General features: G+C 34.3%; 1 protein-coding gene across 1 annotated transcript in view; it reads left to right on the top strand.

The window, feature by feature from the left end:
- Positions 1 to 290: 290 nt before the first annotated feature.
- Positions 291 to 14,716, top strand: part of LOC106468809 — a 32,291-nt gene continuing 17,865 nt past the window's right edge. Inside the window, exons 1-2 of the mRNA XM_022397166.1 lie at positions 291 to 874; positions 5,681 to 6,601. Of these exons, the coding sequence (XP_022252874.1) occupies positions 5,740 to 6,601 (862 nt within the window). The 5' untranslated portion in view covers positions 291 to 874; positions 5,681 to 5,739. The remainder of the gene's footprint in view (positions 875 to 5,680; positions 6,602 to 14,716) is intronic.

Below are 14,716 nucleotides of genomic sequence, written 5' to 3'. Positions count from 1 at the left end.
TTGTTCTAAGTTGATGAATTACGCCTTTTGTGCTTTGGATAACTATCTGTAGTGAGAAAAAAACTATACGTTTAGTAAATGTTTTTATTAATTACCCTAAATTTAAAATTTACTCAGCGTATACCAGAAATGTTTATAATGCTAGCTAGTTATATTATATTTTAGGGTGCAATTATCTTATCAAAATATATGACGCAAGAGTTGCACCAGCAATTTAGTGTGACAGGAATTGGAGATCGTGAAGAGGTCATAGCCTAGTCGTAGGTTGGCACAAGTCTATGGTAACGTCACTGTGTTACCAAAATTATATAAATTTTACGTTATTTGTTTACTAAAACTTCAACTGTTATATAGAAAAATTATTCACACTTATTAAAAGTTGCATAAAACCTAAATTAATCTTTGTACGTTGAATACTTAAGCGTACCATGTCTATGATATGACAACTCACTAACTTACGCCTAACCATAGACTGATAAGAGTTAAACCTATACTATGCAACATATTAGTTATTACTATAGTATAGCCTTAGAAGTTAGAATACTGAATAGCACGTTAGCCGTATTTCTAACCTCAAAGTAGTTATATATTATGGTGGGACCTTACTGGGGGTGTGCGATAACCTTTCGATTTTCAAAAGAAAATAAATCTCACGCTCAAAATTTGGACTTGGAAGGTAGTCTTGAAGTTGATTATGATTACTTATTGATAAATTACCAGCGTATTCCACCAGCCAGAACTCGATGTTTGTGTATTGTTAACTCACCATTTATATTTGTCTACTTTTTTGTTAATATAAACGACTCAGGTGTTTTTTAAGAAATTTTAAGCATCAAGGATACACCACTGGTTCACAATCAAAGGTTGAAAAGAGGTAAGCTACAATTTTAGTTTTACATGTCTTTGAGTTTGAGTTACTCTCTCTTTATCTCTAATATTACTAGTAGTAGTAGTACTAACAGTAGTAATACATGCTCTATTCAGATTATGACCCATTGCAATGACGATTTCCTTCAATATTCCAAGAAATACTAAAGTAAGTTTAATCAAACACATCCCTTATACAATTATAAACTTACCTGAGTTGGCTATGCTTTTGCAACAAAACAAGAAGTCTGAAACTTAAATTCCAATATTAGATATTACATATCTAACATGTGATTCTCACATAACATACATCTTGAAATAACACTTAACAATTAAAAAACAACCAGTACTGCACTACAGGATGTACACAAAAAATGGTACAAAAGGTACACAAAATGAGATCTGGGAATGAAGTTAGTCATAAATTAGAAATATAGAACACCATTTCTGTTTTAAGAAAAATGAGATGGTGATGTTTGAAGAAGCTATACTGAAAACAAAAAAAAAAGGATTTAGGCATAACTTACGAGATAACAGAGGAGCATTTAGAAGCATCACAGTCTCTTTGTTATAATACAACATGATTTTGTAAATTTGGTGACAGTTTGCAGGTAGTTTTTCATTTTTATATTTTTAGTAAAACGTACAAAATGAATAGTTACCTTATAAATTATTAAGGAGCAAATTAGAAAAATATGCTGTATTATAACACCAAGTGACTGCAATGCTTCCAACTACTATACCACCTTATAGGTTATGCCTAACTCCCTTTTTACTTTTATAGTAGCTTCTTCAAACATTGCCATCTAGTTTCTCTTAAAACAGAAATGGTGTTCTGTATTTTAAATTTTTGACTAACTTCATTCCAGCAATTTGTGTCAATCCAATTAACTGGTCTTTCTCCAATCCTGCCAATGTGATTTTTTTAGCCAAAGCTTCTCTGTGGCACTTTATAAGAAACTTTTTGAAAATCAAAATCAGTGGTTGTAGTAACTAAAACATTTACATCATTGTTGCAAAATAAATCTTTAGGGTGTAGAAAAAAACTCATTCTGTATTCGTGGAATCCATTATAGTGGGAAAATGGTTCAAGTAATAAAATAATAAGATGTATCTTAACCCTTTCAAGAAAGATATATTCTTTCTGACTGGAAATACTTAACCAACTTGTGTTAAACTTAGAACCAACTTACTACATAGTATCTAGTTGCTCCTTAAAGAAATGAATATCATTTGATTTAGTTTTTCTATCATGTTGTATGTTATGAAATCTCAAAATGTTGTTTTGAGAATGTTTTGAAATAATATATATATACACTTTCACTTTAGAATTTCTGTTTTTTAAAACAATCAAGAAATTTCATTTATGTATCTAATCAATTTGAACTTGATTGATATTCATCAAAATATATCTTTGACTGCATCAAACCCTTTCCAACAGCTCAATGACCTTAAAGTAAGGAGTCCAAGACAACACAACACTAAATCAGACCTAACCAGAGACATGTATAAAGAAGTGACATCCTTTGATTTGCGTTATAATCAATATTCCCACAGGCAAGAACACACTGTCCGAAAGTTTTAAAGAGACTGACTGATCAAAGTATCAAGGTTATTCTTTTTCATAACACTACTGAGTTGATTTCCATCAGGATGGTGATAGCTTGCATGTATTACATTGCTCTAGCATAATTAAATGCCATTTTCTATTTATTTGCCAAATGATCCAAATCCATTTGTAAAACAACAGCAGCATCCTTGCAGCCAACTACACCCAGAGCTTTAGTAACATCAGCAAACTTGACCAATATATTTACCATTCCTTTATCAATAGTGTTGATGGATACCAGATCATTTCCCAAAGAGAGCTCACAGTCAGGAAGGTTTCCAATGTACTTGCTTTTATAGATGGAACCAGAAAAAGTAAGGTGCCAGACAGAAAATTTTGTCAGATCATTGTGGATTAGGGAAAGAATAGTTGATTGGATTGTATGGTGGCTAGGTGAAAGAAAACCAAGAAATGTTATTGGTGGAATTGTGTTACTAATGGTGTGGCTCAGTCGGTGCTTAAGCCTTTACTTTTTCGTTTTTTTTTTAATTAATGATATTCATAAATGCATAATTAGTAAATTGGTAAATTTTGCTAATACATTAATCCTCTCCACATGGGTCAAAAGCCATGTCACCACATTTGTTGACTCTCGCTCAAAATTTTATTGAACTCCTATTTTATGAATTTATGTCAATAAGTTTGGTTATCAAACTGTAGATTATAACTCAAATTTTAGTATTATATATTATTTAATTTCTTAATTTAAAAGTACATATTAAAAAACATACCTAAACATTGATTTGTGTGTGTGTGTGTGTCACGTGGTAAGTTGAATGCAGCACTGGTTCAAATTATCTGTTTCTGATGTCAAAATACAAAGTCTATAGTTTCGTACGAATCAGGAACTCGAATTACCAACATTGACAAGCTAGAACATAAAATAATAACCTCTTTTATATTTGTTGAGATATCACTCATGTACTCAATCAAACACAGTTGCCCCGCTCACCTCATTTCATTTTCAGAAATGCTCCATTATAGACACTTACTTCTGTCTATGACATGTAAGTAACATTGAAAGCTCAGAATTTCCCCCTAGTGAATTTCTCAGCCATTTTCAAGTATCGTAAAGTCATCTCTTTCTTTTGATACAAGACAGTATAGGGATAAGTCGAGTCTTATTGTGGGAAATTTTATAAGGCTTAGCAACCTACGAGAAGCAACAACCGAGTTCAAAGGTCGTAACTAGAAGAGATAATTGTTTGGTTTACTTCTTTATTTACTATTCTGTATTTTAAGAAAAATAATTTCATAATTTCAAGAACTTATTTTTAAATAGTAATAATCTATATACATATATAATGTATAATAATTGAAATGTGACTGTTTTATAATATACTAGTCTACTAAAACACAGCCAAGACAGGTCACTTTGTAAAGACTAAAGGTCAGATTTATCTTATTGGATATGGTACATGAGAGCATTTGTTCTGTGTCATTGTAACTTCTGTATTGTTAGCCAGATCTGAAAGGTTAATATCATAAAAATAATAAATGTATATGAATGTTATGTGATTTAAGCTATTTAGTCTAAATATTTATGTTTTTGTTATAATTTTTAATCATTCTAGAACAAAAAAGGCATAAGTTATATTTATTTCCTGTTTTTTTTATGATGGTTATGAAATTGGTCAAATCGACTGAACCTGCACAAAGATTCATTAGTGAAAATAACAGATAAAATATAAAGTTTTATCTTGTGAAATGTTTGATAACTATCTGGACATTATAAAGATTTTGCATGTGAAATTTGAAACTGTTCTGATGCATAAAAGTATTTTTAATCTTAAAATGAAAAATTACTTTGCATGATAGATAGGCAACATGCAAAAAGAATAAAGGCATGAGAAAATGCTGCTTAACAAACCTTAACACTCAATAAACAAATCTGATATTCTGCATATGAAAGCCTTGTAATGTTTACTGATAATCTGCCAAATTTCGTGAACATATGCTTACTAATTTAAAAGTTATAGGATGAAAACTATAACAATTATAAATGGTTATGAGGTTGGTCATAAGGACTGAGTCCATGCTGAAAAAGAGTTAAACTCTTAGGTATTTTTGAGATACTACAAAATGACTTGGATCAATTGGAAAGTTGAGCAAAGGAATCTGTAATTTGAATTCCAAATTCCAATCTTATTTTTATCTAAATCACTTTTCCTTTGGGCAAGTGAGCATGATTTGCTCATCTGAGGGCTAAAGGGACTCGTACCATAAAGAAACGGACAAAAAATGGATTAAAGTTTAAAAACCACGTATAAGATGATTTTTAATTATAATTATATGCCATTGATTGAGTTAGTGCTGTGTTACTAGAAGTAAAGCTAGTTGGGTTTTCAGGTGTACTTATAGACATACTGATCACATCAAGAGGTAATAATGTCTATACAAATCATTAGGTTGGCATCATTATAATTATATGTCATTGAGATAGTGCTGTGTTACTAGAAGTAAAGCTAGTAGAGTTTTTGTGTGTACTTATAGACATACTGATCACATCAAAATGTACTAATGTCTATACAAATCATTAGGTTTTCATCACTGGGAATACTGTGAACAGTTTGAGTGTTTATATAAAGAATAATATAAATTTATTGGAAAGAGTTTGGAGGAGTACTACTAGGATTATTCTGGGGGTGGAAGTATTAACTTATTGGGTTAGGTTAAGTTTGCTTATTTTCTTTTGAGAAAAGAAGGGTAAGAGGTGACCTTATTGAAGTTTATACAGGGAATCATTAGGATAAAGGCCCGTGATTGATTTGTACTAGTCTACATTCAAGAAATGATAGGATGAGAGAATACAAGTTTAAGAAAAGGTAGTGTAAGCTCAAATTAAAACAGCTTTGTTTTTTCTATCAAGGTGGTTAGCTTGGAAAGAATTGCCATTGGTAGTAGTAGTAGTGATTAAGAGGAGCATTGGTTAATTTCTGAAAAAAAAAATGGTGGGTTTATAATTTTTAGTTTAACTTTCCTTCAGGAGTGGGTGCGCAAAAACAGCATTGAAGGACTAAATGTTATACATATGCTATTGAAATTCAGTAACTTGAATTAATGTAACATATTATAGAAATTATTTGAGTAAATTGATTTAGAATCTCGTATTTTATTAACCATAAGGTTTCCATTAAAAAATGTTATTATAGAAAGCTGAGTTCATTGCTTGACTTTCTTCTGTTTCTTTCTTTTTGTGTATAGATACAGAGCTGTGTAACAAGAAGTATTTTGATAATCTCATTTTATTTGTTTAATCATCAATGAATTACTTTGGGAATCTGTTGAGAAAGATGTCTATTGAACAGGCACCCAATGAAGAAATTTTTCAGATTGATCAGGGTTTGTTAAACAAAGACAACTGTAATAGTTTTCCAGTTTTCTCTGTTGATTTTTTTAAGGTGGGAAGTAGGAGTGATGAAACAGATCTCTTAAAGACTCCTGATTTGTGGGGAATAAATGTAGAAGGTGAATGTAATATCACAAGTCTCCAAGAATCTGGTGGGGTTGAATTTCATGAAAAAACAGTCTTTGATTCCCAGTGTTCATTATCTCCATGGGGTGCCCCAGCGGAATTGGACAATCTTAGAATTGATGATGTATTCCAAGTGGAAAAGGATGATCTTATTCAAGGGCCTACTTTAGCAGAACTGAATGCCAAAGATGAATATGTATTTGATGCTTTGGAATTTGATCACTGGTCTCATACAGTTGAAGACCAAGATATATTAAAATGTAGTTCATTAAATAACACATTTCAAACAAAGCTAGCAAAAGATGATATTCAACATGTATCTCTCGCCAAATGTGACACCAGGCCTGTAACTCTTTCAGTGGATTCTGTGGTGCCTTCTCACCAGAGAAGTGTTTGTTTTTCTTCTGAGCCAGTTGAAAGTGCAAGAATATATTCTAAGGTTGGAAATATATCCTTCCCAAAGACTGTTGTGTTAAAGTTCAACAACTCCTGCTTGTCCAAAAATTTTGAGTCTCTTACTCAAGATATTTGTCTCTCCACCAGTGAGGGGAAGCAGATTCCCAGCAAAACCAAGATTGAAGCGTGTAATCTAAGCATGCCAGTTGATGAATGTGCAGATGATAATGATGATGAAATAAGCGTTAAAAGTAGTAAGTATACGTAGATAATATTTCATAAAACTTGCAGAAATTAGCAGTGCACCAAGAATGTTAATAGTTATTTTAAAGTCATATTTGTTGTGTGATTGTAAATAAAAGTTAACAAATTATTGATTTTGACTGTAATGAATGATTGAACTCACTTAAAGATCTGTTGTGTCCTGATGCTGAAATATTTGATGCTTTTTAACCTATGATTTTCTTCTATATCTTTGATGTATTATTTTACAACATTGCTGTTGATGTAATTGTAGTTAATAGTTAAAGAAAGTTAATAATTTGGTAGCTTTTTTAACTTGCAGAAGACATAAGACTAAAAGAATTATTTATTACACAGGTAATGAAAGAGAAGAATAAACTTATTCTTTCACACTGATATTAGAAGTACTTTCAGTAGATTGTTTTAATTAGAGGCTTTGTTTGCAAAATCACAGAGTTTTGGTTAAATAAAGATTGTGAAAATGTTACTTTAGAAGCTTTTAAAAATTTTCCACATTAGCTCTCATAATAAAAGGAGATTGATAATTTTGTTGGAAAGAAACAAGCTGAATGCTTTCAAGAGAAGTGAAATCACAGATAATGTAAAATGTGTAAAGAATAGTTCAGTTTAGATATCTAATAAAAAAAAAAAGGTTTGTATTAGTTTTTCATAAAGGCTTTATTTTTTGTATTGTTAGCATATTTAGTGATACTGTGTGTTCATGCCAATTATTTATGCTTTTGTTGATAAATCTGCCAGTTGTTCTAAACATTAGTTATTGCACAAACTATTTGACATAATTCTTCAGAGGATGAAATTATTTTCCAATACTGTAGATTACCTCTTCTCACAGATATAGCTATTCTTGTTCAGTGCTGCCCTCTATATGCAAAAATATTTTTTAGCATACCACAAGCCTTGAACTTTCACATACCCCACAATCAACATGGTTCAACTGTGTTTTGCATGTAAATCATCATTTGACAACCCTGCATCAATAGGAGTGTGACACACCCTCCTGACACTTGTGACTCCCTCTATTCAATTTTCTGAACTGTCATTTCTCATTTGGTGATGCTAGTATTAAGACATTTTTCATTGTGCTCTTCAATCGTGTGTATTTTTAAACTCCGTAAATTTTTTTTTTTCAGTGATGATGAAACTATTTTGTAATTTATTCTGAAGTGGAATTGTTATTCTCATTTTTCACACATTCACGAATGTACGGATAACTTTTTTTTTTATTTTTCTTTATTCTAACACTGTCGTATTTCATTATTCCTCTTTAACAATGAATTCCGAAGACCAAGTTACCAATTCAGAGGTAATACCACCTACCAGCACACTTTCACAGGGGAACTTGATCATGGAATTATTGGTTCTAATTTGATGAGAGACTGATCCTTACATGAGTAAACCTTCTGATGTTGCACATTTTCCTCCTGAACATGCCAAACCTGTATGGGATGACAAAGAATTTGACAGCCTTTTTCCCATGTCCTGTTATACCCCTATTTTGGAATCAGCTAGGCCAAATATGGCTTTTTTGGACACAATTTCTCAAGTGTGTTCTATTTTATCAATTTCTTATAATGCTCTTCCTTCCTTGCTACATGATCCCCCCCCCACCCGTTTGTCTCATTCTGAACCTAGACAATCCCTTATTACTGTTTCTGGTCCCACTCCTTCCCAGCCTATCTCTAGGGGTTCCTCCACTTGTCATGTTATTCAATGCAGATGAACATGTCGCCAACAGTACCAGTGACTACCCTGTGGGCTATGGTACAGTTAGGGCTTGCTTGATTGATTTTGTTTCACTATGGGGCAATTTTGCCATAGATCTTTGGGATATTCGGGTGTTATTCAAAGGACTTATCATCCACTTTCCTCCCCCCCCCTCCATTATCTCAGGTACCCATATCTGTTGACTTTTGGGTCCTACCACCAGTCAACTACTGTCTGAGGTGTTACAGAATCTTCTTTCCCAGAAAGCCATCGAACCTGTACCTCATCCTTCTCCAGGTTTTTATTCCAGACTGTTTGAGAACCCCAAGAAAACTGTGGACTGCCAGCCTGTGATTGATCTGTCCTGCTTCAATCAATTGTTGGTTATACCTTACTTTACCATGGAGTCTTTTCTCACCCTCAGGTTGGCCTTTTTTCCAGGTCTATGGATGTTCAAGGTAAATGTCTCGAATGCTTATCAGCATATTCCTATATCTCATCAGTTGAGGCACTCTCTTTGGTTTGTCCAGCATAGGGTAGAGTATCAATTTTGGGCCTGTTTTGTTCATGTATATTGTTTGTCAAGTGGTCAAGGCTTTTGCCCAACATATGCATGCTTGGGAGGTTGCGCTTACACCATTACATGGATGACTGGATTCTGTTAGCTTGTTCCAAACAGTAGTCCACCCACCACACTCATCTGCTTCTTTTGGAGACATCTCGTATGGGTTGATTAATCAAGTTGGAGAAGTTATTCCTTATACCTACTCAATATCTTGTCCGCTTGGGTGTCTTATTCAACACTCATCTTAATTTGGCTCTACTTTCTCCTCTTTGACTCCATTCAATTGAGCTTTCAGTTCTTCATGCCCTTACTGCTCTTTCTGTTACTGCTTGCGAGGTGTTTTTACTTTTGGGGATGTGGTCTTCTATGAAAACCCTTATCATCTTGTGTTTTCCAGTGGGCCACTTCCCTCAATACCAAGTTACCTCTCTTTTGGTCTCTGGTTCATCATCCACTTGCACTGGATATTAGTGCTTGCAGCCAGGATTGAACCAACAAATACCTTTATGTGTTTCCTCCCATCTGTCTACTTCTCAGGGTGATTTCGCTCATCCACACCACTCCATGTCAAGTCCTTGTGATTGCTCCTTACTGTTCGGCACAACTGTGGTTTCTGCGGCTGCTTCAGCTTCAATCTGCCTCATCACTACATCTTCCTCTTACCCCATCTCTTCTATGTCCACTCAGTCACAGGCACTTTATCCAGCACTTCTTACCCTCCATCTTCATTCCTGGTTTTTATCTGTTTCTTGACAAGGAAATCTGTATTGTCACAGTGAGTTGCTTTGTTTTTAGCATGTTCCATTCGCTCTTTCTCTATGGATGTTTATCAACGTAAGTGGAACATTTTCTGCCATTGGTCTTTGGGTCAGGAAGTTTCACCTGCTTGGCCCACTGTTCCTCTTCTTACAGATTTCTTCACTTGGCTGTTTGATCAAAGGACCTCTGTCTCCTGAATTGAGGGTTATTGAGCAATCTTATCCCACACTTTTTGTTTTTTCTTGGTACCATAAAGTTTTTACTTCTCTTACCCTCTCACCATTGTTGCATTCCTTCCAGATTAGTTTACCTCTTCAGCATGCAGTTTTTCCAGATTGAGATGTCAATGTGATTCTTCACTGCCTTACTTTACCTTCATTTAAACCTCTGTCCTTGAATTTGATTTTTCACTCATCCCTTAAGTCTTATTTTCTTCTCTTCTTGGCTTGTGGACATCATTGGTCGGATTTGCCATTAACATTTCATGTATGCTGTATCATTCCACATATGTTCTTCTTTATCCAGATTGATCTTTCCTTCCCAAAACTTTGGTTGTTCTTGAGGGTAATTCCTCCTTCTTGCCTATTTCCCTTCCATTTCCCACCTATATTTCTGGTCTGTTCTGGATAGACATCTATGTCCTGTGTGTGCTTCTTTTCATGGTGCCCGTTCCTGCCTCTTCATCCTCTGGCAACTATCCTCTATTTGTGACCTTTCTCCTTCCACCCTTACCAGTTGAGTTCGGCTTTTAATTCAATTGGCCTATTCTTCCTCATCTCCTTCTTCTAGTAATTTTTTTCAGGTGTCTCATCTCCATTGTCCATTGGAGGAAATTCTTCAATGGAGTCATCCTCTTGAATGTGATCAACATATATTATGCACACAATACTGAATGCATTCAGTTGAGAGTATGGTGGTGGTGGTGTTCTACTGGTGTAGATGACAAGACCTCTTTCAGTCTGATGCTTCATTCTTGAACAGGTTTATCTGTGTTGTAGCTTTAGAATAACCTGTCAAAATTGTAGTTCACCCCTTCGATAGGGATCCTTCATCCTACCCCCTCATGGATGTCGGTTCCCAGTGGCAGAGTTTTGGATTCAGAGCTTGACCAATCAATGTAAGTCCTCACATGTATTACAAGTGTCTTTGTTCCCTCACTCAGTTGAACTCATGTTCACTGCTACTGTTTTGTGGAACATGTGGGTTACTATGGTTTTTCCTCTTTCACTATTTCTTGAAGATTTTCATATACCAAGGATGTTACTGTGCTGGGGGTGGTTCCTGTCTGAGTGATTTTGAGTAGGATATTTCACAATACAGGGACATTTTTCGATGATGAAAAACCCACTTTGAGACTAATAATGGTTGGAGACGGCTTGAATGGGTAATGAAGAAAAACTTTAATATAAGTTTAACATAATAGCAAATGTACAAGGTTTTGTCATCATCAGGTACTTCTGAGGAAGGAAATATCGTTTCTCCTTTTGATGATTTTTATTTTCAGGTTACGTAATTTAAAGATAGTTTCACAGTATGATTGTTATGTTACACAACTTCGATTAATCGCCGTGATGAATTCAAATTCGATGATGAGGAACTCACTTTGAGACTAATAATGGTTGGAGACGGCTTGAAGGGGTAATGAAGAAAAATTTAATATAAGTTTAACATAACAGCAAATGTACAATGTTTCGACAAGGTTTTGTCATCATCATCATTATTAAGGACATCTTTATTATTTTGATCATCCAGATGTCAGGTTCGCAGATCAGTAAAACATTTTATCACTTTGCTATCATCTGCCCTGTTCATGGATTGGTGGGTATGATATCTCCCTTTGATCTGCTGAACTTGAGGTGAAGATGATATGATCCTCTTTCCTACCCCCACCAGATGGCTGAGTTGTGGATTGTAGTTGACTTGCCAATGGTATGATCCTCTTTCCTACCCCCACATGGATGTCAGTTCCAAGTGTCTGGGTTTTAGATGCTGTTGACTTGCCATCTACAGTCCATCTTGCCCTAGCCAATCTACACTTTGGGGTACATCTTTTTTATTCTCACCCACATTAGTGTCTTCAAAAAGATTGTGATTCCAATATTGATTGGTTCAAATCCCTATCCAACCCATTTTCTGCCCATGTCTGAGTCACCCCTTTCTACATCGGGCGTAGACTTGTACAGAAGTGGTGCAATCTCCCACATATAATCTTCAACTCAGATGATCTTCTCTTTGGGAGTGTCCTTTGGATGCTTCTTTCCCTCTCACCAGTCTCTTCACGTGTTCAATGTGGGATTCTAGCTATTTATGTGAGTGGAGGTAAAGTACTGTATCAGGAGTTATAATTTTTCTATCCTGAAAATGTATTTCCAATGAGTACTTACCTCATCTCACACTTCTAACCCTTCCTCTCACTGAAAACTTCTGCTTCCATTTTCTGCCAAAACTCAAAGTAATAGTTTTATAGAATCAAATGAAGGGGCCACGTGCATCAGGAAGGTGTGTCACACTCCTGTTGTAGAGGGTTGTTGCATGATGATTTACATGCGAGATGAAGTTGAACCACATTGATCATGAGGCATGTGGGAGGCTTGTGGCAAGTTAAAAATTTTGCATATAGAGGTCAGCACTGAACAGGAATAACTTTATCTGTGAGGAGAGGTAAGTACATAAAGAATTAGGAAACTTAAGTAAAAGTTAACTGATTGAATTTTGTGTTAATTTTTATTTACCTGGGAAATTATTTTATATTTATGGTTCCTGTGTGGCCTTTAGCTGAATGTGCACGACTTCGTATTAGAGAAATAATGTTAACTTTAATTCCAAATTTATGAATTGTATCTTCATGAAACATGGCAAACTTTTAGTCAATAGTACGAGTCTGTTGTACATAAAATATCAGATGTATTAACGATTTGTCTGTGAAATGCCAAAATCAGTCTGACTCTGACAACTCTGAGTGCAAAGTGATCACCATGTGAAGAATAAAAATATTTTTGTCCGTTGTGCAGTTTGCAAATTACATTTACATAACCACTACAACCTCCCAAATACATATCTAAAGTTTTAAAAATCCCTATTTATTGTATCTGGTATTTTCCTTATTCTAACACAAACTTGTGAAATAAAAAATGTTATGTAACATGAAAAGTTGATAACTCTGACATCAAATTCATAATACCATGTTGAATGGCACACTTAAGAGGTTGGGGCATGCACACTTTGACCCCAACCTTTGCATATAGGGTTAAAGCCTTTGTTTAGTAGTTAGTCCTAGTACACGTAAGGCTAAAGATCTATTTTGTCATGTGTTAAGTATAAAAAGTCCTCTATTATGTAAATAAAAGTCTAAGTAGATGTGTGATTTTTATTGTAAAGCTTAAGGAATGTTACACTTACACAGACATAATCAAATAAACACAGTAATAATGCTGTGATGGTTCCTGTTGTTGACCAGGTTAGATTATTCAGTAAACAAAATAATGGAAAGTAAATATGTTTTATTTCTTGTTTCTCAAGTTCCATTTTAATAGTACCAGTGTTCACAGATAGACCTACCTTCACAAGTAAACTACTACATCTCACACAAACATAATCTTCATGCTATTGGCTGACCAAAATAGACAAAATAAGTCATGTACTGACTTGGCAAGACTTATTAACTCATCAACTCACTTGTAATTCGTTCCTGAACTTTGGAGAAAATTCCAGACATTTACGACCATGTCCATTATGGTACATTAAAATTCCAGTTAAACAACAACACAAATTTCCATAACCAGCTATGTTTAAAAAAAAAAGGCTACAACACTGCCCCCTCCCTAGGTTGTAAGTCACTTGAACAATCGCATTGTACGGAGAAAAGAAAGGTTGAAGCATTAAAGGTAAACTTCCATAATCAGCGGTAAAGTGACTTGCAATTAAAAATATTAATATTCATAATTGTAAAGATTAAAATCCTTAAATCATTACTGGTTTTTAAGGTTAAGCTTCTGGGAACTTGTCAAAAATTGCTGTTGAGTTAACTTAATCATTGCTGCTGCAGGGATAGAAATAATGAAATAAAATTACATCCGCTCGAGAGAAAACTATCAGGAAGATTACATTACCTCGCGTAAAGTTGCATTTCTTCATGAATTTTTTTTTTTTTATTCAATCCATGCAATATGTTTGCTTTCATTGGTCATAACTAAAGGAATATGGATGGACCATGTATTCCTGAACAGAAAAGCCAACTAGAAAGATGAAATTACTCAAGAAGAGTTAAATTCCTAGGAAATGTAACATTTTAATTCCAGTACTGGTCTTGATGGGTGTCATGATGTGTACTATATTCAGCAGATGTAGAATTAGGGATTGAATGGGTTGGGTGGTTGCCCTTGTAAATTACTTTTCTGCACTACAATTTTTTATATGGGTATTACAGTCAATCTTCGTGTTATGCTTCTATATTTTTTCTTGGATGCTAAATGATGATCCAAATACAACACTACCTTGCACTTACACAGCATTATATGGTTACATTTGTACTTGCCATATGCAGTTCATACATTACTTCAGTACTTATCCTGGTGCTAAGACAGTATTTATTCTTTTTACATGGGTGTTTCTTTTCCTTTAGACCAAAGCTGTTTTCTACTTTTAATGTATTGTTCGTTTCATTTTTTTCATGGTTTGTTATGATCTCTAGGTTTTATCTAACTGGAAGGAATATAGACTTTCTCCTTCAGAAGTTTCAATACAGCTTATTTAATTTAGACAAGCTTCAGGTCTTTGTATACTTTGTTTCATAAGTTCAAAATTTTATTAATGCTGCTGTTTCTTCAGTGAGTTTTTCTGTTGAACTGTTTTTCTTAATAATTTCTCAAGCCTTATTTGCATCCTTAGCTTGAGTACTATTAATCTGAAGAAGGCTCTTTTAAGTCCTGCAATTCATCTTGTCAAGCTCTCAGAGAGCAACTCACCATGTTAAAATGTCATGTCTGTGCTATATAGCAGAGTTTCTCTCTGAGAGCTTAACAAGATGAATTGCAGGACTTACCATGTTAAAATGTCATGTCTGTGCTATATAGCAGAG

The sequence above is a fragment of the Limulus polyphemus genome, unplaced genomic scaffold, assembly GCF_000517525.1.
Source record: "Limulus polyphemus unplaced genomic scaffold, Limulus_polyphemus-2.1.2 Scaffold3172, whole genome shotgun sequence".
Lineage (NCBI taxonomy): Eukaryota > Metazoa > Arthropoda > Merostomata > Xiphosura > Limulidae > Limulus > Limulus polyphemus.
The sequence above is the reverse complement of the archived record's forward strand: the minus strand, read 5'-3'. Positions and strand labels throughout refer to the sequence as shown.